At 28.6% G+C, this 27,453-nt stretch overlaps 5 protein-coding genes across 5 annotated transcripts; 4 read left to right on the forward strand and 1 right to left on the reverse strand.

Moving 5' to 3' along the window:
• Positions 1–7,271: 7,271 nt before the first annotated feature.
• Positions 7,272–7,921, forward strand: Phum_PHUM354820 (uncharacterized protein; the record flags this gene model as incomplete). Its single annotated transcript, XM_002427894.1, has 2 exons — positions 7,272–7,573; positions 7,789–7,921. 2 exons carry the CDS (start codon positions 7,272–7,274, stop codon positions 7,919–7,921), a joined length of 435 nt encoding a protein of 144 aa, XP_002427939.1.
• A 6,770-nt stretch (positions 7,922–14,691) lies between these two features.
• On the forward strand, positions 14,692–17,641 carry Phum_PHUM354830 (uncharacterized protein; the record flags this gene model as incomplete). The annotated part of the gene is made up of 6 exons (XM_002427895.1): positions 14,692–14,862; positions 14,959–14,995; positions 15,067–16,904; positions 17,062–17,142; positions 17,298–17,486; positions 17,600–17,641. The coding sequence occupies 6 exons, from the start codon at positions 14,692–14,694 to the stop codon at positions 17,639–17,641; spliced, it is 2,358 nt and encodes a 785-aa protein (XP_002427940.1).
• A 1,185-nt stretch (positions 17,642–18,826) lies between these two features.
• Positions 18,827–24,337, reverse strand: Phum_PHUM354840 (uncharacterized protein; the record flags this gene model as incomplete). Its single annotated transcript, XM_002427897.1, has 4 exons — positions 18,827–18,945; positions 19,065–19,245; positions 19,314–21,228; positions 24,072–24,337. 4 exons carry the CDS (start codon positions 24,335–24,337, stop codon positions 18,827–18,829), a joined length of 2,481 nt encoding a protein of 826 aa, XP_002427942.1.
• Phum_PHUM354850 (uncharacterized protein) lies at positions 21,597–23,672 on the forward strand (the record flags this gene model as incomplete). Its single annotated transcript, XM_002427896.1, has 3 exons — positions 21,597–22,210; positions 22,635–23,308; positions 23,446–23,672. 3 exons carry the CDS (start codon positions 21,597–21,599, stop codon positions 23,670–23,672), a joined length of 1,515 nt encoding a protein of 504 aa, XP_002427941.1.
• A 1,578-nt stretch (positions 24,338–25,915) lies between the features above and the next one.
• On the forward strand, positions 25,916–26,988 carry Phum_PHUM354860 (GTP-binding protein, putative; the record flags this gene model as incomplete). Its single annotated transcript, XM_002427898.1, has 3 exons — positions 25,916–26,013; positions 26,105–26,555; positions 26,662–26,988. 3 exons carry the CDS (start codon positions 25,916–25,918, stop codon positions 26,986–26,988), a joined length of 876 nt encoding a protein of 291 aa, XP_002427943.1.
• Positions 26,989–27,453: the final 465 nt, after the last annotated feature.

Here is a 27,453-nt window from a genome sequence, read left to right on the forward strand (position 1 = left end):
TTTTGGATTGTTTTTTAACAAAAAAGTAATGTTTTGATATTATTATTATTATTATTTTCAGAGTTATTTTAGAAAATAATTTATTAAATATTAATCATGATAGACAATGAATTAAAATACGCAACTTGCATTTGACTACCAAATTCAGAATTGAGAAAATTTCATTGTTTAAATAAATAATATTTCACTCGGTAAGTATTTATTATTATTATTATTATTATTTTTAAATTTATTTAATATTATATTTTATAAGTAATTATTATTATTATAAGTTTTTTTTTTTTAAAAACTTGATATCCTAACAGATTTAAACGAAACTTCATGTACTGAAGATTCGAAGCAAAAAAATTTTTTATTAATATTTTAAAAAAGAATTTTATGTGTAATTATTATGCATTTAAAGATTGCAGAGAAATATTATTAAAATTATATGTATAAATATTGTGCGCTGGAATATTTTATGTACATAAACAAACCACATTATAATTTGAAATTTTAAATTCTGCACTTTTTGTCTGCGTATTTAATATTTTAAAAATTTAATTTTAATTTTTTAGTGTTTAGGTAATTTGACAGAAGATCAAATTTTTGTTTGTTTTTTTTTTTTTAATGAATTAATTTCTTGTTAAACTATAATTTGTCATTTTATTATTATTTATTATATATTTATTATTATTTTAAGATGATTTGAAATTATTTTTATATTCGAAACAATTCAGATTTTTTTTTCTCTTGCTCAAAGTATTATTATTTTGATTTAATGTAAATCAATTTGAATTTTTAAAATTTGCTCATAATTTATAATTAAAAAATGTCGTTAAAATACATTTTTTGTGTTTCATTTATTTTTTTTTTTTTTTTCAGAGTCCAGTCGTATGAAAATGATAATTGTGAATTAATAAACCATGCAAACGAAAAAAGATAAAAATAATGGAAAAATGAAAAAGAAAAGAAATTTGAAAAAAAAAAAAAAAAACGTTAAAAAATCGAAGACGGCCATTGAAAAAAAAATGCCCGATGGAAAAAAAAATGAGAAAAAAATAAAAAAGGAAAAAAAAAGCCAAGAATTAATTTTGCTTATTAAGACAGCGATCGGAATTAAGAGAAAAAGCATAAAGTGGTAAGTTAAATAAATAAATAATAATAATAATAATAAATGTTTGAGTTTGAGTTTTGTTTTTTGTTTTTTTTCGACTTGCAAGTTTTTTTTTTTTTTTTTATTTTTTACGTCATAAAAATATTTTTTTAAAAATATATATATGTGTGTGAAAAAAAAAATTAATAAACGGAAAAAAAAAAAAAAAAAAAAGTTATAGACTAGTATAGCTAAAAAAGAAGAAGACAAGAGGCCCTGACCCACTTATGCTTGTTTGTCACACACACACACATATATATATATATATATATATATTCTTCTTTTTCACCTTTTTTTTAATATCTTTTTTTTTAATTTTGTATTTTTCTTTTATATTTGCATTTGTTAAATTAAAATTTTTTTGTCTAACATCCTCTTGCATTATTGCCAACATTATTTTGCGTTATTGTATGGTCCACCACACTTATGCCTATTGTATTGTAACCATTCATAAGATTGAAAAGGAAAGGAAAACTTATCGTTTTTGATACTGTCATTGTGTATTTGAAATCATTAGAAAAAAAATTAATTATATGTGAGGGAAAATGGGGGGCAGGCAGGGTGGAGAGAGAGGGGGGGGAATATTAAAGAGGATTGCACAACACATGCGAGTGAAAAAATATATTTAGGTATATAATAATTAGGTACAACAGTTCGGTCGTCGTTGTTTGTTATTATTATTCACTTCTAAGATTTTTTCGCATGGTTTTATTAGAATGAACTTTTTTTTTTATCAGCTGCAGTTCAAATAAAAGCAGGGCTTTACGTGTGTGTGCGAACGCGACCTTGTAATCGATAGTAAACGTGATGAATAGTTAGGCCTTGAGACGAAAGGCGCAGGCGCACATGACAATTATCATTTTGGAGTCTGATTCGTTCTTTAAATGACCTCTAAAAAAAAAAAAAAAAAAAAAACCAACTTTTCGAATGCAATTTAAAAGTCACTGATGAAAGCCAAAAAACAAAAAGTTTTTTTGTTTTTGTTTTTTTTTTACTCTATGGAGAATTTTTGAAAAGTAATTAATGAAATTAAAAAAAAAAAAAAAGAAACTTGTAATCATCCCTTAAGTTTCGTTTTTATTAATTTTGCAAATAAGGGAATTTTTTTTTTGAAAATGGCGGTTTATAATATCTGTAATTTATAAAGATAATAATTATAATAACGATTCGTCGAAATTAGTTTTGATTTTTTTTTGGATTGTGAGTATGTGGGGAAAAAAAATAAATTTATTAAAATATTTTTTTGGCCGTTAAAAGGTATTTTTTTAAATTTATTTTACGTTCTATCGATCGATCGATTATTCAAAAACGATTTAGTTCTTATTAAGGAATACGTTTTGCAAACGAATTTGCGTTCATTTTGTAATTTTTAACGAACGATTTTTTTTTTATGAAAAGGACGCGGTTTATCAAAAAAATAAAAATTCGTTGCTTATTATTGAAAATCCAAATTTCTCTGCTGTTAATTAGAGAGAGAGAGAGAGAGAGAGAGAGAGAGAGAGATGGGGAGAGAGGGAGGAGGGAGGAAGGAGAGGAGAGAAACAAATTAAAAGTAGGTAAAATTTTTAGCGTTAAAAAAAAAAAAAAGGCTCATAAACACAAAACGAAGTTTCGAAACTTGTAAATTTAAAAAAAAAAAAAGAGAGAGAGAGAGAAGAGAAGAAGAAAAAAAAAGAACATAGAGTAAAATGGAAGCGGAGTGTGACGTCATTTTGTTCTCATAATACCAGCGTATTGAATGGCTAGAAGAAAGGAAGGACGAAGTAGTGACGCGGGGAGTACGAGGGGAGGAGAGGGAGATGGGGGAATGCGAAGGAGAGAAGAGAATCGGGTTCAGTCGCGTTCGACGGGGCTTGAGACGTGTGTTGCTTTTGATTCGGCGGGGCGTCGGCCGAATGTGCGAGCGTTCATGTGTCGCGGGGTGCGCTTATTTGATTTCTTATAGGGTGAACAAACCCCAAAAAGTAGAGAAGAGAGAGGATGAGGGGAAGTTGAATTTTGTACGGCGCCCCCTTTCGACGACTTGAACTGTTTCGGTGGTGGTGGTGGTGTCAGTGGTGCTTTTTTTTTTTAATATTCTTGTGCGTGTGCGTTTTCTTTTTTTTTTTTTTTTTCTCCTTTTTATATAAATATATACACACACACACACACACGGGCGCGCGTATATGTGCACATAAGAAATTTAATATTTTTTTTTTGCTGTGTTCTCCTGTAGTTTGTTATTGGGTATACGTATATATATGTGTGTGCGTGTGCGTTTTTCAGTGTTTTCGTGCCAATAATTATTAATATTAAGGTAAAACCTGAATTTTTTTTTTTTTTTTCTTTTCCCGATTGTTACCATCATTATTATTATTATTATTATTATTATCATAGGTTTTTTTGTTTGTTTCTTGCGAAGTGTTAAAGGCTTTTGTTTAAAAAAAAAAAATGTTTAATAACAAGAAGAGAAGGGGAAAAAGAAATTTGTTTAAAAAATCTCAAGTGACGGAATCGCGTTTCAAGGCTGTCCTTGTGAATGCTTATGTATGCGTGTATGCTACCTGTACACTGTTGTTGTTGTTGTTGTTCATTATGTAATTCCTAATATATATTTATATATTGTGTGTGATGATGGCAAAGTTTAATTTTTACAAACTTCATAGCATAGCCAGCCATGCTCCCCTTTTTACATTAACCCATGAATGTTTTCAGTGCCGTATCAAAGAACCGGTTATCATTTTTTCCTTTTCTATCGATCGATATATATTATTGGTTAAACTCACTCGCACGTATTTTATTTTCCCTTTTCGCCTTTTTACGCGTAATTATAATTTTTCTTCCTGTCGTTTTTTTTTTAATTAACTCTTCTTCTTCTCCCCCTCCTCCACCCCCTTCCCCCCCCGATCTCATCCATTTTGGCTAAAAAAAAAAAAAGCAAATTTTTTTTTTTTTTATTGTGCAAAAAAGCGAAATTTCGCGCTAACGTAAACATCCTTGATTTTTTTTTTTTTTTTTTACCGTTGGTAGTGGTTTAATGCAATAAAGCGCAAAAAAATGTCTTCTTTCTTTCTTTTTTCTTCTGCTGCCTTTTCTCTCTCTCTCTCTCTCTCTTTATGTCTTTCTCTCTTGTCTAAAATATTCCAACGTCCAAATAATTTCGACACATGTAGGATATTGAAAACAATTCGAAAATTTAAGTTAAAAAAAAAAAATTATTTTAGTTCGAGAAGTTTCCTCGCGTGATAAAACAGGGCATTTAAATTTCTACAGAATATTCGCACGCACGCACGCACGCACACACACACGCACATTTCTTATTTGCGTTTAAATATATTCGCGCGTTTAAATTTTCTAATTAAAAAATTCGGGTGCCATATTTGAAAATGAAAAAAAAAAGGTTTCGCGATCAGGGGAAACTTTTCTCGATGAATGACGTCATCGTTTTTATTACAATCTGTCGTTTTTATCCATTTTTCCAGTTTGATTTTTTTTCTATTTCTCCAAAAATTGTGTGCGGTTTTTTCTCTGAATCACATGGTAGAATTGCCTTCACGTAATAATAATAATAATAATAATGCCTTTCACTTGTGTCTTTCACGTTCGTCAAGGGTGAATTTAAAAAAAATCTTTTCGTACTTTTCATTCTTTTTTTTTCCAACCCCACCGATTTTTCTTTTTTTTTTTCTCCATTTTGTCGAGTCTATCTATGATTCATTGCAAAAGAGTGAGGATTTTCATTGTTCATCATTTCATCCTGTTTTAATACGTTTTTATTATTATTATTATTATTCTCTCTCTCTCGTCTTTCTTTTATGCTGTTTTGCGATAAGTTTATTTCGCTCGTTTGATAAGTAAGGATTTAAGGTACCCCGGTTTTTTAACGGGGGGGGGGTTGAAAAATTATCAAGATGGCGATTTTATTTACTTTACGTTTATTTAAATGAAAAAAAAAAAAAAAAAACTGAACAATTATAACGAGGAGAAAAGTAGTTTTTTTTTTCTTTTTAAATTATTGTCAAGTGATTTTGTATATAATTAATATTGTCACTTTTTTTTTTTTTGCAATCGTTAACAATAAAAGAAGAACGAGTTAAAAGAAATTTTTTAAGTTACGACTTAAAATAAGTACCATTACAAATTGATGAATGCAAATGTCATTTACGCGGGAGCTAAATTATTATTATTATTATTATTTAAACTGTTGTTGATGAATGGGTCCCCGAACCATTTTCTATGATCGTTTTTTTTTTTTGAATAATAAATAAACGTTTGAAATCGATCGCGAAACGGTTTCCTATTCCGTCAGAATGAGTTACATGTAATGATACACATACTGTGAGTCAAAATGGCAAAGGTTTCTTTTTGACCCTTTTTGACCCTTTTTCACTTTTTTTTTCTTGTGTGTTTGAATTTCTCATGGTTTGCAACGTGTTTTCCATTTATCGTTACAATAAGGTTCGATTGATTTCTCTTTCCACTCCCCTCCCTTCCTCCCGTTTCCCCATTCATATATGATGCGTTTCTGAGAAAAATGGCATCATCGAATTCAAAATAATTTTTTTTTTTTTGTTTTTACTCATCCCCCCCTCTCTCTCTCTCTTACCTCTCTTGGAGTAATCTTCATGAGGCTGTTGTACAACTTTTTTTAATACTTTTTTCAAACTTTTACGGTTGAAACTTTTACTATTATTATTATTTCTTTCTGATGGTGCAGATTCGCAGGCAAAGAAAAGAACAAAAAATTTTAAAAACAAACGTTTGCAGATAATCAATTAAAATATTATTTAAATAAATAAATAATATCGTTTATAATTTATTATTATTATTATTATTATTACTTTTTTGGCGCGAACGAACCCTTATTTCTTTCCGATTTTCAAATTATCGGTCAGTCATTATGACATTTTGTATAATAATATTATTATTATTATTATTATTATTATTATTATTATTATTATTATTTAAAAAGAGTGTTAAAACGAATTTAAATTGTTTAAAAAAAAGAAAAGAACCTAATCGAAATCTTCCATTGAGTAGGCAGCCTTGAAAACTTGTTGCCTGAAATTAGCCAAGGTCCTAAACACTCTCAAAGAAAGAAAGAGAGAGAGAGATAGAGAGAGAGACCTCGTTCATCCCAATTGCGTAGGAAAACTACTCAGGTTGTGTGTCTGCAAACATCGACAATAGTATTTCGTTCAGGTTTCTGAAGAAAATGTCGAAAAAAATTTTTTTTTTTTTGAAATATTTGCATTCACCTTTTCATTATATATATGGTGAATCATATTATGATAACTCTTGACCAGATCATATTTAAAAAATGTTTTTCCTTTTTTGTTGTTGTTGTCTTCTGAACGTGGTGTAGTAGGTAGTGAGTAGTTTCGAGTTTAAAAAATTTTGGTCGAAATGATTACTTATTGATTATTCATTGATTATTCATTATAACCGGTCGGTAAAGGTAACAACAAGGGAAGAAGAATTGCATATGAAGGGACAAATGGTTGTTTTTTTTTATTTAAATTTTTTTTTTTTTTTTTTTTTTTTTAAACTTAGGATTTTATTTATTTTAATAAAAAACGTATAAATAAATAGAGAAGTATATGTATGTATAAATATATTTAAATAAAGAATGAAATACTACGGGACTTGAAAAAAAAAAAAAATAAGGGAAATTTTTTAGTTTTATTATGTAAAAAATGATAAAATGTCGGACGGCGAATAAACAAAACGCAAATAACAATTAATAATTAGAATGTTTAATACCCGCGGGATTAATACTCTTGGGTATGGAAATAGTGAATTATTAAATGTTATCCCCGGAATCGATAATCATACATGGAATAATAATAAAATTTGGAAAATTGTTTTCGATTGTTTGAAACGACCAGAAAATGAACGGAAAACATTTGGAAGAAAATTAAAAAATAAAATAAAAACAACAAAAAAAACGCGATTCGAAAAGGTTTTTTTAAAAAAATTAAAATTACTGGATTTATTATTATTATTATTATTAAAAAACTCGAAGGTGGTGTCGTCGTCCGTGGCTGTGGCTGTGGTTCGTAATAAAAAAAAATTAAATTTAATAATGAAGCAATTATCGAACGTTAATAATAAAAAAAAATTTAAACAAAAGAAAAAAAAGAAAAATAGTGGAGAAATGATGGGAGACGACACTGGGAAAAAAATGGAGTGTAACGGACAACCGTTGAAAAAAAAATGTAAAAAAAAAACATTTGGAAAAAAAACGTTTGCCACGGAACAAAGACCGTTAAAACAAGAAAAATTAAACGTTAACGAAAGGCCGATACGTAAAAAAAAGAAAACGAAAAAATATGAAAGTTACGAGAGAAGAAATGGTAAATCTCCGGAACCGGAAATACAGCACGAGACGAATCTGCTGTTGGCATTGGGTTTAACACCCATCAAAAAGGATGATGAAGGAAATGAGGAAAACAATGAGTAAGTCTCGACTTTTACTTTTTTCATTTTTTTTTTCATTTTTCTTTCCATTTTTTTCCATTTTTTCCATTTAATTAAAATAGTATTTTACAAAGTATTTAGTTTTGGTAATTAGTAATGTACTGAAAAAAAACCGTTTTTGCCTTAACTTTGAGGTAGAAAGGTGGGAAAGGGGGAAATTTATTTAATTTATAAAAACAATTGATTTCCCTAAGGTATTATTTCGTTTACGTCATCATTTTAAAAAAAAAAAACTCAATAGTGTACCACGCAGCGAAAAAATTTAACCTGTTTGTTAATGCATTTGTGAAAAATGTAACCGAAATCAAAAATCAAATTCGAAAATAATGCAAAGTTAAGTGACGAACGGTTTTTGTCGATTGTCGACAATATTTGACTCAAACTTGCGACATTTTTGTCTGTTTATATAGTAAAAATCGATGATAAGTTTTTATTTTTATTAAAGTTTGTATATCAAAGGTCTTTCCATTTTATGTACTTACGTATGTACGTATGTATTTATACGTAAAGAAAAGAAAGAAAGAGAGAGAGAGAGAATTATTATTATTATTATTATTATTTTTTCTTTATTGTGAAAAGCTGATTATCCAATTTGACAGGCTTGAAAGGGCCTAAAAAAAAAAAAAAAAAAAAAAAAAACTCGAGTCGAAGGCGAGAACGCTGTGGAAATGGCACGTTTCCATGTTTAGTCAAAGGTCGCCTTTTCCTCTGAGAAGTCTATCCTAGGGTTCGTTGACCCTTATCCGAAGTAGAAACAACGCTTGACAGGGGGGTCATTGCTCTTAAATGTAATAAAAAAAAAAAAAAAAAATCTGTGTGTGTGTGTGTTTAAAAAACATTTCGGGGACGAGCACGAAGTATACATATATATATTTTTTCTTATAAAGAATTATTTTCGATAATTTTTTTTTTTTTTGTCTTTTGCACCTACGACTCTCGGTTATCAAAGCGGTTTCAAAAAAAAAGAATCATCAACAATCAAGTTATTACTATTTAAGGGAATTCCCCCCCCACCCCATTTTGTTTAATTAATTGTTTGTAATTATTATTATTAATCGAGATTGGATTTATGAGTTGAGGAGAGGGATGAAATTTTATTTTTTTACCTGAACTGTGTGTGTGTGAAGGGAAGATGTTATATTTATTTTTTTTTTTGGTACCTCCTCCTTCGCCTCTCCCCTTCCTCCTTAGCCTTCCCTCCTACCCCCGGGAACGTCTAATAATAATAATAATAATATCATTTTCATTATCTTTTACGTATCTCGAATTGTTGTTTGTTATATCGTCTCTCGGTTTGATAAAATTAAATCCGTACGGTTTTGTTTGTACGAGTCTTTGTTTGTTTGTTTGTCTGTTTACAAACGTTCATTCAATTTCGAAAAAAAATGGGTTGTTAGCTTTTGTTTTTTTCGCCTTTAAAAAAAAAAAAAAAAAATTATATACACATATATAAATTTTGATTTCGTTTTGGAAATTGACGGGGTCCTGTCGAAATCGAAATGGGATTCATGACGTAGAATTTTTTTTTTCAGGGGGGGAAGGGAGGGGTAGAAGAAGAAAAAAATTTTTGTTTTCTTAGGGGGGCTCCAAACCGTTTTTTATGGTTTTCTCCTTGCGAAATTTTACCTTTATTTTATTTTTTTTTCTTAAGTTTGTACGTTATTATATCTACTATCGATTGATTTGATTCTCTTTTTCATAATCTGAATAATTTATTTATTCATACAGTCAATAACTTATTACTTTTTTTTTTTTTTTAATAATGAAATGAATAAGAGGATTTTTTCTTTTTTGTTTTTTTGGTTGTTGAATAGAATATATATATATCTAAATCTATAATTAATTATATATATTTATATATATATAATTGATCGAACAAAAACGTTATTTGCCAAAATTAAAAAAGAAAAAGAAAAAAAATTTATTATTTTTTTTTTTTAAATAAAATTTTGTGAATTTCTTTTCATCATCGAGTATTAATTTTCAGATTGGAAAGCAATTTTTTTTTTTTTTTTTTGAAAAGGGGGAGGGAGGGAGGGGAACGACGACGACGACGACGACGCAGGGGTGAAGAGCGTCGGTCGCAGGAACTAAACGATTGTGAAGAGAGAAAACGAAATTTTCGCTGTAGGTCTGTGAACTTCGTGCAACTCCTGGTGGAGAGAAGGTTCATAACCTCGTTGCGAGGAATCGCAGTGGGGAAGGCAAGAGAGCGAGAGAAGGGAGGGAAGGGAAGAATCGGTGATTAGTTCGATTAAATTCCGCCAGACGGCCAGTTCGACATCGGCTTTCTTCGTGTTAACGTTACGGATTACGAACGTTTCGTCGTCATAAGAAAAAGCTAAAAAAAAAAAAAAAAAAAAAAAAAAAAAAAAAATTGCAAATATGAATTCGATCGCGTCTTTTTTTTTTTTTTTTGCTATTTTAAATTTAATTAATTAATTGGATGATTTGGCCGGTTGATTTTATTTATTTAAATCGTAAGTTTTTGATTATTAATTAATTTGTGTGCGTATAATCATTTATTAATTTTATATTTCGTATTAAGCTTTTTCGCCGTATTGTAAATGTTTGCCAATGAATCAGAGAGAATTCTTAATCGGACGTAAGAAAACATTTTTTTCTTTTTTTTAACGTTTTTTTTTTTCAACGTTTTTTGCCAATTTTCAAATGTCATCATACTCTAATGCTTGCTTTTTTATTATTATTATTTAAAAAAATAATAAAAGAGAGAGAGAGAGAGAAATGCGGTAAAACGTATAAAATAAGATATACATAACCTCAAAGTTTGTTTTACGTTAATTAAAATTTGATTCTACCGTTAACGAATTTTCGAACGTTTTCGAATTTGAATTTAACGAGTGGGCGAGAGAGAGAGAGAGAGCGAGAAAAAAACGGGGCGGGGGGAAGGAGGGAGGGTTGTAATAATTAAAATGAGTTTTGTGTTTTTTCCGTTTAAAAGAAAAAAAAAAAAAAAAAAATGGAAACCTTTTCGTGTTTATATTTATTTATTTATTTAAAAAAATTAATTATTCGTTTCCCGTTGTAATTTTGCAATGTCGTCGTGAGTGACGTCATCATTCATTTATTTAATTATTTTAATACATGTAACGTACGTTTTGTTTACACAAAGATCGATTTAATATAAACCGGCTCATTATAAATTATGTTTTTAATTTAAATTTTTTTTGGAACAACCTTTGAGTTTTTTTTTGCCTATGCATTTAGGTATAAAAATGAGAAACGAAAAAAAAAGGAGAAAAAAAAAAAAAAAGAAAAAAGATGAACAGCTGCATCGTAAAGAGAACGTTCAACTCACAATTTTCGAATCGTTATATAAAAATCCTTCGACACTGACGAGTGGTGTGGGGTTCTTTTTTAGAGGGTTTTTTTTTTTTTTATTTCATTTTTTTCGAAGAAAAATGTTTTTTTTTTTTTTTTTTTTTTGTTTAAATCCATTTGATGCCATGATTAGTTTATATGAATGCCCACACGGAGATTTTTATTTAAAAAAAAAAAAAAAAAAAAATGGTGCGTTTGTCGCGATTCTTTTTCGCGCGCGCGTGTTTTGTCATTCATTTGAATCTGAATTGGAGGGAAAATAAAAAAAATTGATAAAAGATGTGGTGGTGGTGGTGGTGGTCGTGGTAGCAGAACGACAATGATCGTCGACCTTCCTTCCAAAGTGTTGTTTCGTTTCGTTCGAAATAGGCTTTCGGGTTAGGCCGTGAAACGTGAGAATAATAAACGAAAATTAGCTTAGTTTTTTTTTTTTTTTTTTTTTTTTTTTTTTCTAATAATCAATCGGCTTAGTTTAAGAAATCGTTAAAACAAATAATTGCGTGTGTGTGCGTGCGCGTGTGAGAACACAAAAAAGTAATAAGAAATAGATTCCGAAAAAAAGGTTTTGTTCGATAAACAATCGGGGTTTAGGAGATGTTGAGAGAGAAAAAAGGGAAAATTTTTCCGAAGGACGCCGAAAGGTCGTGAACTTTAGATTGTTTTATCGAAGTTTTAAAAAGAAGGACGAAGAACAAATAATAATAAGAAGAAGATGGAAAAAAAAATTATTTTGCGGTAGTCAAATGTAGTAGTAAAAAATTTGTTAAGAAGAAGAAGAAGAAAAGAGCGGTCAAGGTCACGTTAACGATTTCGCTGACATTACAAAAATTACCAAAGTCCTACCAAAACAATAAAGAAAGATAGAAAGAAGAAAAAATCATTGACAGGTAGTACCTGCCAATTGGAATGTATTCATTCGGGTCCGGTCCAAAAAAAAAATGTCGGCTTTATTTTATTTAAGAATGAAATGATGAGTGGGGGAGGAGAGGAAGAAGAAGAAGAAGAAGAAAATTTTTTTTTTTTTTTTTTTTTTTTTTTGGAGGAGTTAGCAAATTAATGGGAGGTTGTTGTTGTTTTGAATGTGACCAAAAAAAGGTTTTGTTATCCTTTTTCCATTACTCTTCTTGTTATTTTATTCTTGGTCTCTCTCTCTCTCTCTCTCTCTCTCTCTTGCAAAATAAGCCTGAAAAAAAAAAAAAAAGAAGCAAAACACGTGCGATGGTCGAAGAAAACGAAGTCATCCATTTATTATTATGGTCGTTATTTACATTATGAAAAGTCTCGTAACATTGCTACGAATTTTTTTTTTTTTTTCTTTCTTTCTTTCAAGTCCTCGGTTATGAGGACGTAAATTTTTTTTTTTTTTTTTTTTTTTAGTTGATTTTCAAACGTTTTTGTGTTTGTGACACACAATGTCATTCAATGTTTGTGAAAATAGAAAAAGAATTTTTTCTTACTTTTAAACAATTAAAAAAGTTTATGCCGTTTTGGTGTGGAGGTCATCGTTTATTTATTTATTTATTTGTTTGTATTGATAAATTTGTATGAAAAGAAAAAGAAAATTTAATAGTTTTTTATTAAACGATGCAAAACGATTACATGTGATTTTTTTTTTAAAGTTTGTTTACTTGGCGCAAAAATTATGTAATTGATTTATTGATTTGATTCGGCCTTATTATTATTATTATTATTATTATTATTATATCACACGAGTTAGAAATTTTTATTCATTTTTCGAACTAACATTCGGGTTTACGTTATTTAAAATCCTCTCTTTCTCTCTCTCTCTCTCTCTCTTTCTCTCTTTTTTATGTGATTCACTCTATCGAATCTTTGTGAGTCATTCATTTGAGTCATTTTTTTTTTTTTTTTTTTTTTATTTCTCTCCAAAAAAATGAACGTTTGAAGAAAGAAAAAAAAAAATTAGTTTTATCATCAATATAAATAAATATATTTTGCCTTATCTGTTGTATATTTGCAATTATTATAGGTAAAACGATAACAAAAAAAAAAAAATGTTAATTTTGCCAAAATTTTAAAAACGTATAAAAGGCGCCAGGCCCTAAAATCCCTTTCGAAAATTTAAAACTAAAAATTTTATATTTAATAATAATAATAATAAGTGAATGAACGAATGAATGAATGAATGAATGAATGAAAGCGTGAATTTGCTTTCGAAAAACTAACGATTAAAAAAAAAATTTTGAAAACTTCGCGTTCTAAACATTCTTTTTCTGAGTAGAGAGAGAGAGAGAGAGAGAGAGAGAGAAAGAGAAAAAAGGGCCCCGAAAAATTATGTAAACATAAAATCAACAAATACATTACATTTTTGTTTTTTTTTTTTTTTTTTTTATTGATAAATGCGATATGTGAATATTAATTTAATTAGAATACTAATTAAAATTTATTTATTTTTTTTCAACGTTCATGGCAAGTTTATTTATTTATTTATTTACTTACTTATTTTTTTTTAAATTTATTTTAACGAAAGAGGTTTTCGATTTACGTGAAAATGATTCGAATCGTTTTTGGCGCGTTTTTATTTTCATTGGTATTAGTCGTCGTCGTCATCGTCGTCATCGTCGTTGATATCTTTCTTGGTCGATGAATTATGATAACGTTTTTAAATGAGTGGGTTAGATTTATGTCATGTATGGAATTACGTACAAATATGGAAGGAAAAAAAAATGAAAAAATGATATCGAAACGTGTTTAATGTTTGTACACTAACAATATGTATATGTTGAATTTTTATCAATCAATTACTCGAGAAAAAAATGTTTTTTTAATATCGGCGGAAATTATTTTTAATAAAAAACTTTCGGTGGAAAAGAAAAACGATACAATATCTAAATGGAAAATTACAAGATTGGTTTTCAAGAAAAAAATATATATATATGCGTGTGTGCGTGAGTGCGTGTGCGTGAGTGCGTGTAGATATAAAGGATGTGGAAAAATTATCATTATTTAAGCTCTTGTAGTGATTATTGTAGGGCGAAAGGTGATTGTGATATTTCAAATTCTCACAAACGAAAAGAATTTTTTTTTTTTTTATTAATTTACATTTAGAAAAACGCGAGGGTGATTGATTGATTGATTGATTGAATGTACACTTTTAATACTTTGTCTTTGTAGTAGTAGTAGTAGTAGTAATAATAATAATAACGGAGTTGATATTTTGCAGAAGGGCAAAAAAAATATATTTAAAGTATTGCACTATAGCATCGTCGTCCGGCCTTGATTTTAATTGTACGGATTGACCTATATTTTTAAAAAAAAAAAAAAAAAAAAAAAAGCTGATATGAATAAGAAGTCTTGAGCCTAATGTTAAACCAACAGATGTTTGAAACTTTTTAAGTTTTTTGTTTTGTAATTTAATTTTTTTTTTTTTTTTTTTTCTTATGTTAATTTTAAGTTTGCTTTCTCACCTCGAAAAAATTCCAATTTTGTCGGCCGTATTTGCATTAAGGGATTCGAATAGCAAAAAAAAAAAAAAAGAGTTTGTTGACTTATTAATATAAATATTAGAAAAAAAAATTTTTTGTATTTTACTATAGTGCATCGTAAAATATTTAAATTTTCCTGTTTTTTGTTTCTTATCTATGGGCGTTAGATTATAAAGTTATTAGCTTTAAAGTTACTTTTTTTGCAATATACAAGGCTGTGTAAGGTTGTTGTAGTAGAAAAACAGTAGAAAAAAAATAATAATTTTCGTTTGTTTGTTTGTTTGTTTCAGTTTAAACAAAATGCATATCATGGAGGAAGGGAATGCTAAGGTTACGGCCGATGCAGCAGAATTACCAAAAACTCAACCTGATTTACCGAAAAAGGCAAATACTGTTGTAAAAACTTTGCAAACTCTTTCTGCAAATCCCGTCGAAGAACCGAAAACTCCTACAACGCCTCCATTAGCTAAAATTAACGGAGTTTCTGAAGATGATGAGGAAATGACGACGACGACGACGACAGCGGCGACGACTACGACGACGACAGAAAAAGAAAATGAAAATGAAAATAAAGAGTCGTCAGAAAAATTAGATCTCGATAAAAAACCTGATGGTGGGTGATATTTTTATGACAAAAGGTCATAAAATCTAAAATAATAATAATAATAAATATTGATGTTACAGAACCAGAAATTCATATATCGTCTACCACGACGTTAACTACTGTTCAAGTTAAAAAGGAACCTGATGGAAAAGTAGATTCTTTGGATGCTGACGAGAAGGAGAAGGAGAAAGAAAAATGTTCAGAGGTTCATGATCTCACAGTTACTTGCACGCCAAGTTTTGAAAACGTTTCAAAAACATCACAAAATGAAAAGCATTACTCAAACAATAAAATTATTAGTATTTCAGTAGAACAGTGCCAAACTAATAATGTAGGTTCAGTGAATTGTGTGTCAGAAGAAAGCAGTGTAGACAAATTAAAAAAGCCTAAACCGATAACAAACAGAAAGAGGAGTAATAAAAGCACGGATAGCGAGGAAAGTTATAAATATAATTTTAAACGTACAAAATTCCCAGAAATCGACCATGAAGACCGCGAAAGAACAGTTAGCGATTACGTGGAAAAAGCGAGTGGATCCAGCCTGGAAGAATTACAAATGAATACGGAAAAACTTCAGCAAGAAATACACAGTTTAAGTGCTTTAGCGAGAGCAAAAGAACTAGAATGGAATGATATTATACGATTGAAAAAGGTGAAAGAAGAGATTTATTTGAGATTAGTTAGAAGAAAACAGGTAATGCTTCTGTCGATGGGAGGACCCGGTCGCACGTCCGACCCCGCAAATTGGGAGTTTGCTTCGGATCATCGAATGGCAGAATTTGTGGGAAGCGATGAAGTTACTTTTAACCGAGTGGCTCCTTCTGTATCGCCTAAACCTCCTCCACGCCTCCCATCTAATTTAACCATAACCAAAAGCCAAAGTAGTCCAAGTCAAAATTTGCAAAGGTTCCTAATGCAACCCCAAGGTGCCTCCGATCATCCCAAGCCAAACACTTCACTTATGATGGTGCCTATCGTGTCCTCCACTCCTATTTCTATATCTTCCTCTTCATCTTATTTGCCGCGCTCTCACGTGGGAACGCCGCTAAAAATTCCCGTACCGGATCGTGATAAGTTAAAATCTGCTAATAATCGTAATGTTCCCGTACCAATTTTACCCAAGCCAAATCAAAATGTTAACCATGTTGTAAATAATCACAGTCCACCGATCGGTAGACAGGGACCTATCGTAGATGTTAAATCAATAATTGCAGACTATCGTCAGAATCATCCTGAGCAAGTGCCACGAAGGGGGCGACGTCCCAAAGGACAACCCTCGCAAAATTTTGCTGAAACAATGGTGTCTTCCGGGCGGGGAGTCCTTAGCATGTCCTCTCTGGCTTTAGGTTCGGGAGCTCAGGTTCGAACGATGAATTCCAATCCAGAGCTCGTACCGGGTTCGATGGGTCAAAATGCCCAAGATACATCTCGTCCTTCGAGTACGGATTCCAATCGGAGTGCATCAAACGCTCCGACCGAGATAGCATCAGCAAGCGGAGTCAGCTTCAAAGATGTCCTAGTCCAATTTGCAAAAATGTCACAACACCAACAGGGAGACAGGAGAAATTCAACACCTTCAAATAAATCTCAGGCTTTGTCAAAAGCGCCTCCCTATCCAGAAGTGACACTACATCCAGTATTACCCGCAGGCGCACAATCACCGCCCAATCCTTCATCGTCTCTATTGCATGGTATTCTAACGAAAAACAACGGAAACGTCGGCGCACGCGGAGAAAGTCAAGGAAATTCAAAGAGTACTAGTTTTTCGCCGACATTGGCTAGACTCCTCACGACTCCCGATAGATCTTCGCTGTCTACAACCATCACTACTGCTCTCAGAGGAAGTAGTACAAATACGACTGCGTCCAGATTGGCTTCCGGTCCCGTATCGATTGCCGATTTATTATCTACCTCAAAGGTAAAGAATTCAATTTTTCAATATTTTTTATTTACACGGGAAAGGGAATTAATTACTCTTCATTTCGATGATGTTGTTTTTTTTCGTTTTCCCTCCAAAATGGGATAAAATGTTTTATATAACAATTTTTTTTTTTTTTTTACTCTTGAACTTTCAGAATAGAAACGAACTCACAATAACTCCAATTATTTCTAATCTACAGCCTGCAAAAATAAAAGAGGATGTTGGAAACGCATCGGTAAGAAAATAAAACAAAATAATAATAATAATAATAAGCATGATTTGTAAAAATAATAATAATCGCATGGATCGAACATATAAATATTGATTATAATTTATCGTAAATATAATATTAACGTATTATCATTATTATTATTATCATTAATTTTTTAGGATGAAGATCCTGATGATAATGCGGATAGACTAGTCATTGATGAATCTGAAGAGCAAGAAGTTAGAGGAGAAGATGAAGAAGAAATAGATAGCGAAACGGTACCCGAATGTCAAGGGTGTCACATGAAATCGGCGCAATTCGTTTGCGCAGGTTGCGGAAATCAATGGTATTGCAGCAGAAATTGCCAGGTGATTGTTTTTCCCCCCCCTTTACTTTCCCTCTCCCCACCCACCCACCACCGCCCCCGGGGATCTTCGGTTGACATTTTTTTGATATTATTATTATTTTTTTTTTTTTTCAGGTCACCGCTTGGGACGAACATTCCGAGGTTTGCTCCGGTTAATCCCCTCCCTCCCGCCCCGTCCGGCGTGTTGTTGTAAGAAAAAAAAAAAAAAAATGAAAGAAAATTCATACTCGTGAAACTCTCGGATAATGGTAGTTGTTATTATTATTATTATTATTTCTTTTTTTTTTTTAATCAAGTATTGCAGAAAAAAAAGATTACAAAGATGGATGTGAAAAGGTACGACGATGAACGAGAGAGAGAGAGAGAGAGAGAGAGAGGGGGGGGGAGGATACGAAAAAAATGAGGAAGGAAGGAAAGAAAATATTTCTCTCTCTGTTTAACGTTCTTTTTTGTCTTCTTCTTCTTATTCTTTATTCTTTTTCTTCTTCTTTATTCTGTTATTAAGTTTTTTTTTTTTTTTAACTTTTCCGCAAATAAATTTTCATTTTAAATTTGTGTGTGGAAATAAATAGAAATTAATAATTTTTTTTTTTTTTTGTTTGGTTGTTTCACGATGATGAAAATGATTTTTAATTTTACAAAAAATAATAATAATAATAATAATAATAATAATAAATTAAAAAAAAAAAATTTTCAAATGCCTAAATCTATACAAAAATAAAAAAGGAAAAAAAAGAAAATTTTTAGGCGGAAAATTTGTATTAAATTTTACGTAAATAAATAAATAAAAAGTGCGTACAAGAGAAGAAATTAATAAGCAGTACAATGTCTTTTTATGACGTCACTATACATATATATATATATATATAAATATAAATATTATTATTTATTTTCATTTGTGGTAAAACCTCCGTAAAAGAAAAAAAGAGGAAAAAACCGTTATTGTAAAGATTGGAAAATAATAATAATAATAATAATAATAATCGGGAATACATGTAGAAAATTCGGTTACTTTAGGATTTTTTTTTGGCGGGAAAAAAATTTAAATTTACATCTCTAATATATATATATATATATATTTGAAGGGAAATAAATAACGGTTGAAAAAAAAGGAAAATATGTCGAGGGGTGAAGGAGGTTTTACAGCCATATATAACAAAAATAATAATAATAATAATAATAAAATCGGGTATTTGTAATTATATTTTTCTGAAATATGATATTCCCGTAAATTAATAATAATAATATTGATAATGATAATAATATTAATAATAAAGCATTAATTTTTATTAAAAAAAAAAAAATGATTTCTTATTATCATCATCATCGTCATCCATAATTTTATTTTTTATTCATTTCGTTGGGGGGGGGGGAAGGATTTTCATTTAAATTTATAAATTTAGTACCGGGTGGGATAATATCGTTGAAAAATTTTTCATCTTCGACGTTGATTTCCGGACCTGAAAATAATAATAATAATAATAATAATGAGTGCGGATTTAAAAAAAAAAGAAGGGGGAAGGGGGGAGGGAAAAATTAATAAATAATGATAATATTGTATATTGAAATTGAGTTTTACCTTGATATTGTATATTTTTCAAAACTCTATCGATAAAAGTCGATAAATGTTTGGTTAATTTATTTGTATCTTTCATGGTATCCAAATTAATTTTAAAATGTTTTTCTTTTTCTTTATTTGTTTTCGTTAATATTTCCCTTAGGAAAAATGATGCGGCAGCTTCTTGAATTTCCAACCAACCCTTAAAAATTTTATAGAAAAATTAGTTTTCATTTTGTTTTTTTTTGGAGGGAAAGTTGTTTTTCATACCTGTTCGTCTGAATCGTAAATATTCGAATTGAATACGTTTTTAATAAGATTTCCATTCGTTTCGCGATACGTCATAGATTCGAGAATAATCGATAATAATTGATTTAATGAATTTATAACGGATTTCGATTTAATTAATTCATTTTCCAAATCATTCAATTCATTCATCGTATTCAATGCTTGTTTCGATGTCATTTCGAGCATTTTAGAAAAATTTTTTGAATTTTTTCCAATCGTCGTCGTATCTTTATAATTACTTATTATTTTTTTTATTATTGTTTTATACTGTGACGTTTCTTTCAATAGTTTTTCTTCCAACCATTTTCTTTTTAAATATAAATTATTATGTTTCGTTAATGTTTCGTTATAGGCATCTAGAGGTAAAGGCATCGAGTACATTATTTTAAAATCTGCATTTTTCTCATATTGCTTCTGTAATTTTTTTATCATTAAATATATCGGGAGTGATAGGGATGGTAGGGATTCACTCTGAAGGCGATACCTTTTGGAAAATTTAGCTGCAAGAATTGTTATGTCATTTTCCTCCGAATTTAAATAATTTAATCCTATTGCGTTCGTACCTGACGTTTCCGTTAATATCCCTTTAAAAAATTGATTTATGTCGATCAAAGGTTTATTTATTGTGAATGTTAATTTGTGGGGGGATTCTTTAATGGGTCTACCCTCTGATAAAACAAGATTTAATGGTAAAATTTCTTTTTTTGTTATGCATTTTCCAACACCTTCTTTTGTGGTATATGAAATTATTATCATTATTTCTAAATTCCAAGGTATTTCGATTCCTTTCACTGAAATATTACTTATTATTTCTGTTTTTCCTGAAAAATTTTGATAGAATGTTGTTGAGGGAGTGGCTTGTAATGGGGGATCCACGTTAATTAATACATGAAGTCTATTTATTAAAAATTGTGAATCCATTGTTATTATAACATCGCATGATTTTATATTATCGTAAAGTTTTATTGTTTTGTCAATTACAACATTTATATTAATTGTATCTTGTAATGGATGAGTTAAATCATTGCTGAGTATTTTGTTTTGAAGATCTTTTAATTCTGTTTCTGCATTTTGTAAATCGAGATCGGTTTCGTGTAATGGAGACACGACATAAATTGAGGGATGCGTTCCCAGGTAAACACATTGAAGTAAACCATCTTCGGACAAGAGAAGAAGTCCTCCTGGTAATTGATTCAAAAATATTCTGTGAATGCAAACTGGTGTCAGGCTAATTTTAAAAGACCATTTTAATTTTGTTTCTTCGTAGACATTTATAATTTGTGCATCCGTAGCCACAACAATAATTAATTTATTCTCTTCCGTTAAAAAAGAAGAAAACGTCAAAGGTTTGTATTCCAAACGTTTTGTGAATGTAAGATTTCCATTTTCGCTGAGACCGTATAAATTTCTTTCAGATAAAATAATAATTATCAATTCGTTTTTTGATACCGTTTGAAACCCTATTATGCTTTCTCCTAAATTGTATTCCCATTTTTTCCATATTTTTTTATTTTTACTTGCCGAAGCCAGAGATTCGTAGGAATAACAATCAATTGTTAGATATCCGTTCAAAAATAAAAAGGAATCCAATTTTTCAATGTAAGTAAATGATGAAGGAATAACAAAATTAGGCAAATATAATTGAAAAGCAAAAGATTCTTGTTCGTAAAATGATAGGAGTCCGTCTAAAGATTGAATGCAGATAAAATGGCGACCTTTGACACCTCCAAAATATCCAAGAGTAAAAGAATGTGCAGAATGTTGTAGTGAATGCTGATATATAAGTTCTGTTACGATTTGGTGACCTGCTTCAGTTTCATTGCTTTCTTTTTTTTTAATGCTGTACACGGAGAAAAGTCTCGGATGTAGAACTGCCAGTTGTTTATCTCGAGATCCCCTAAAATCAACGGTTATTCATTTTTATTCAAGTATTAAAAATTTAAAAAAATAATTTTAGCTAAAAAAAATAATTACAAAAACAATTGAAAAAATAATTTTTATTAAAATTTCTTAATGAATAATATTTTTTTTATTTTTACCACAATTTTTTCCTTTAATTTTAAAACATTAAATTAATTTTTTTTTTACTTTGCAAAGCGTTAATATGAGGTTTAAAAATTAAAATGGTGGGAATAAGTGAAAACAAAAATTTTCAAGATGGCGGCACAGGTAAATTTATTTTCCAATGTTGGCAACACTGATTCTTAATTTTCTGCTTTATGTAATGAAGCTCGTAACAGTTTTTACGGTAGCGTTGAAAGTAAAATGACATTCCGTCCACCAAAGGGAAATCTTGGTAAGAAGTCGTTGCTAAAATTTTCTTCGGAACCTTGTACCTATAAGCACTACAATTGTTCGCAGCCATGTTTAGAAAATTATTCGCTTTGCGTGCGCCATATATTAGAAGATAAAAACGCTCCTTTTAAGCAATGTAATTACATATATACCGTTACGGGCAGAAGATGCCCACTTCCTGCGCCGAAAGGTGAAAAAAATGAACGTAGAGAAAGTTATTGTGTTGAACACGTTAGAAAAATTCAATTGCGGCATCAGAAGCATCGAGGAACTCCTCAGCCTCCAATAACAAAAGAAAGACTTCTCTCAAACATATCACACTACGCCAAAGTATCGGATGCCGAAAAAAATCAATCATTGGGTAAAAATCAATTAGATGATGATAAAAACAATGAAAATACTTCATCAGCTCAAGAAATTACTTCAGATACCAGTGAAAGAGAAAATGTTCTGATTACCAAGTGCCTCAATCCATTTGTAGATATAAATGCAACTTCAATAAATAATTCTCTTCATAAAGTTTTAGAATATTGTAGCGAGTCTGATTCTGATGTTGATGTTACAACAGTAGAAAAAACTACCAGGTAATATTTTAAATTTATAATTTTATTAGAATAAATTAAGGAACATTTTTTTAGTACCTTAAAATTATAAAATTTATTAACTGCCTAATTTAATTTTCGACTAACTTAAATCGGGATATAAATATATATATGTACATAAATATAAATATTATAATTTATAATATATATTATAATATATTACATTAATATATTATAATATATTATATATATTATATAATTTATAATATATATATTATAAATTTCTTATCTCTTAATTTTTCATTATTAATATAATTATTAATGAAAATTGCCACTTTTTGTAAATTACGATTTGAGTATAATTTTTAGCCAACAGTATTTTTATGTAAAAAGAAATTATTTACAAAATAAGCAAAACGTTAACTTTTTTCTAATTTTTATCATAACTTTTTTTTTCATAACTAAGGGTTAAAGATGAAGATTCAAGCGAGGCTGAAAGCGTGGATTCTTCTGGAGAAGATATTTTTAAACATGCTAATATTTACACTCCGGAAGAAGTGGCATTAAGGACCAAAGAGAAATTAATAAGACTACAGACACTGTATATAGAACAATTTAAAAGACTTCAACATGTTCTTAAAGAAAGAAGAAGAGATTATGTTCATGCATTGCAAAAAGAAAAAGAAACCCTGTGTTCGATAGCTAATCAACCCAGAGAGACTGTCAAAGAGCAAAAGCTTTATGAAAAATTGAAAAGTCTTAATCACTATCACAAAAGATATGGCGTGGAAGCAATTTTACATAAAAAAGCAATCGAAAGAAGAACTTTAGCCACTGAGGGAATGACCAACAAACCTTCATCCTCTTCGAAATGTATATTTACAGAGGGGGGAGTGAAATGTGCTTTAAAAACATTGCCATGTTCAAAATATTGTGTTAAACACATTTTACAAGACACACATCAAATGTTGTTTCGAGCATGTGGAGTTAATAAGGGTGTTTCTTCATGCCAAGAGCCTGTTCTACATATATTTCCAAATGAAAATTGTATTTTTCATTTCAACATTCCTCCACAGCAGTTAACATACAACACACATTTATCTTCAGAAGATGAAGAAGAAACTGTAGTCAAGCAACCAGGTAGTGTATATATATATTACTAGTAAAAAAAAAATTTTTTTTTTTTTTCATTATTTCATGAGGTTTAATTACTTAAAGTACTTTTTTTTAAAATCGAAATAAAAAAAACTAATAATTATTGTTATTATTGTTATTAGAAATGTCAGAGTTTAAATCAGTCAAAGTAAAAGAAGATTTGTCTAATGCAGCACCTGTGGAAGAGTTACCTTTAGATATGTTAGAAAATAAAGAAGTTTTACAAAGTTTACAAAAAAGTGATGGTGACCATTTGTATTACATAAATGACAGTTGCCTTACAAGTTCAAACATGTCAAAAGAATGTGTTGTGCCATTTGAAAGTGATGAATCTGGAGATATAGTTTGAAAAATTAAAAATAGGTAAAGAAAAAGAAAAATATATATATATAATTTTATCTTTTTTATTTAATATTTTTATATCATCCTTGCCAATCGTAGTAAAATGGTGTTAGGAAAGGGGGAAAAAAAAGAGATTCTTTTATTAAATTTTATTTGTGTACTGTAGTAAAATAATTCTGATAAATATTCCTTATAAATTTTTCTTTAAATAAATGATATCGAATTGAGAAAAAAATTATAAATAAGGCATTTGTAATTGAAATATTAAAATTTTATTTTATTTTATTTTCAAACGAAAGGTTTTTTTTGTGTAAAAAAAAAAAAAAAAAAAAAAAAAACGTGTGTAGAAAAAAAGGCTGCATTGTGAAAAGCACCTCAAAACATAATAACCTTATTGTAAACTTACGAAACTAAAAAACCTTCATCAATTTGAAGAATCGGGAATGACAATTGAATTTCCAATAATAAATTTGACGGTTGAAAACCTGTTATGAGTCCGTCATTAATTTTCGATGAGGGTGAAAATAAACGAAGAAAACCCTTGTGATTACCGAGGATAACGCTTTGATAATCATCAGAATGAAGTTTTATTATTAACAAACTTTGCGAATCGTAACAATCTTTTTCATTTAAATTAATTTCCCACCATTCTCTAGCTTTAAAAAGAGACATGATTTTTTGTTTTTAATAAAATCGATTTTATACGTTGTGTCAAGGATGTCGCTTTTTTATAATCACGTGACTCCGTTACTACCACCATTGAAAATAAAAAATGAACCCTTACTTACCCCTTCTTGTTGTATTCATTTTAAATATTAAATTATATTAAATATCAAATATTTATGTACATAAGTATATTTTGTTTTTGTTTTTTTAAGTTAATAAACAAAATAATTATAAAATTATCAAATAACATTTTTACATTATTGTTATTTAATTATTTTACAAAAAAAAAGATTATTAATAACTCTAATTAAAATGTTAATTAATTTGGGAAAACAAAAAAAAAAACTTATCCAAATATTTTAATAACAAAAAATATTTAAAATATTAATTATTAATTGTAATTAAATATTTTTTCTATCGTTACAAAAAAAAAAAAAAAAAAAGGGAATACAAAAATTTGAATTTTATACTTTAATAATAATAATAATAATAATATTGAATTCTCAATTGACTAAAAAAAACTTTTTTGATGTTAAAAAAAAAAAAATTCTTTTTTTAAAAGTTCAAAGTTCACCCTTCTATATATATTTAAAAGATCGAATTAATTTAAATCTTTTAATAGAAAAAAAATTATTATTATTATTATTATTATTTTTTTTTTTGGAATCTTATTATTAATAATTATTATTATTAATCTTATAAGGAAAAAAGGAGAAGAAATTTATTTAACATATAAATTGAAATAACGAATTGAAAAATAAATTGAAATGAAAATTTATCAAGTTTAGTAATAATAATAATAATAATAATAATTTAATTTTAATGTAAAATTTTTATTTAAAAAAAAAAAAAAAAAAAAAAAAAAGGAATCGTATCGGGATAAAATATATAGCGAGAAAATGAAATTACATTAAATAAAAAAAAAAACGAAAAGAGAGGAAAAATAATTCTGGATTTTAAAAATTGCGCAAGTCTTTGTTCCTTTCGCAGATTCCAAATCCAGAACGAAGCTGGTTCTGGAATTAGAATGCCAAAAATTATGATGGTGGTGGTGGTGGTGGTGGTAGTGGTAGTAAAGGAAAAAGATTAAAAAATATATTTTTTATTAAACGTTCAACATCATAAAATCTGTTTTTTTTTTTGGTAATTCGAGTGTTGATTTTTTTTTTTTATAAACTACAATCGTTAAGTTTTATTATTATTATTATCATCATTGAATTTTTCTTTGTTTAAATTCTCGGAAAATTTTTCTTTTTTCTTTTAGCTAAAAATTAGCTTCGTTCAACAGGTTGACCAGGAAGGAATTTTTTACGTTTGCACAAAATATTAAGGTGCGTTTTTTTTTTTTATGTTTTTCCTTCTTTTCCTTTTTTTTTGTTTAATTTTTTAAACGATAATAATAATAATTTATTTATTTATTTATTTTTTCTGGAGAAATTTTTTGTTTTTTGGTCAATTCTTTATTATTGGTTATAAATTTATTTTTAAATGTTTTGTTTTTGGAATTAAATTAATCACATCAACTAATTCAATTTTTTTTTTTGCAGATGTTTAAAAATTAATAGTAAAAATTTTCCGAGGAAAATGAAAGGAAGACATCAATTTAAAAGAAGGTTTAGTCTTCAACCTTCTTTTACAAAAGATGATTCGAATGAAGAAAAATCACCTCGTTTACACGGACGGTAAGTTTTATTATTATTATTTATTTTCTTACTAACTTTTTTTAATAACAAATAAATAAATAAATATGGCATAATAATAATAATAATGCAGACGAGCTGATAAAAATTTCGAAAGAGAATTTTCGGAAACGAGTAGCGGAGGAAATGGCGAACCCCTGGTCAATAATATAAAATATAAAATTGTCGTTATGGGTCCTTCCCGTACTGGAAAATCTTCCATAATACAACAATTTCTTTACAAAACATTTTCTCCTAAATATAAAAGAACGATTGAAGAAATGCATCATGGAGATTTTGAAGTGAATGGTATACACATAACACTTGAAATATTGGATACATCTGGAGAAAATGAATTTCCAGCAATGAGAAATCTTTCAATATCGAACGCTGATGCATTTATATTGGTTTATGATATTTGTGATTCTTCGACATTTGAAAGTCTTCAATCGATAAGAAATGAAATTTTGGATATAAAAAAACCATCAAACGTTCCCATTGTCGTTGTTGGTAATAAATTGGATCTCGAAGAGAAGAAAAGAGAGGTAAAAAGACATTTTTAAACTCGTTGTTTCGATAGAAAAATTATTATTATTATTGAATTAGATTGTATTAAGGAAGGTCACGATTAGGTTTTTTAATATTAATTAGGTTGATTTTAACACGACGGAATCGGTGGTGACCGTAGATTGGGAAAATCGTTTCGTTGAAGCATCTGCAAAAGACGGTACAAATATATCGCAAATATTTAAAGAATTATTGAGTCAAGCAACGGGAAAATATAATTTAAGTCCCGCGTTGAGAAATAAACGAAGGCAATCACTTCCGTCGTCAAACGGAAACGGAAGAGGTGACGGTGGTTCGGGTACTCAAAATTCTTCTTCTGCTATACCATCATTTATACAACTTCAACAATTGGAACAAATAAGAGAAAAACAAACGTCAAATGCAAAACGTAATTCTTGTATTTTATCTTAACTTTTTTTATATAACGTTAGCAAAAAATGAATTAATAACGGTTGCTCTCAAACAACTAACAATAATAATAATAATAATAACTATCTAAAACTATTATTAACATTAAGAAAATATATAATGATTTCTTGATATTTATATTAAAGTATATACTTATACAGTCATACATAAATACATTAAAGTAAGAAATTATTTATTAATATATTAATAATAATAATAATAATAATAAGTAAAAACTTAAATAAAATTTAACGGATAATTCTGGAATTTTTTTTTTTTTTTTAAAATAAAAATTTCAAAAGGTCCAAATAAATATTTGAAAATTAATTACATAATTAATTAATAATTTAATTAGTTTTGAATTAAAATATAATTATGACGTCATATATAAATATTTTATAATTAAATGTAATAAATGTTGGTAAAAAAATTTTAATGATAATCGTTTAATTCTAAAAAATAAAATTT

The sequence above is a fragment of the Pediculus humanus genome, genomic scaffold (assembly GCF_000006295.1).
Source record: "Pediculus humanus corporis 1103172107768 genomic scaffold, whole genome shotgun sequence".
Taxonomy (NCBI): domain Eukaryota; kingdom Metazoa; phylum Arthropoda; class Insecta; order Psocodea; family Pediculidae; genus Pediculus; species Pediculus humanus.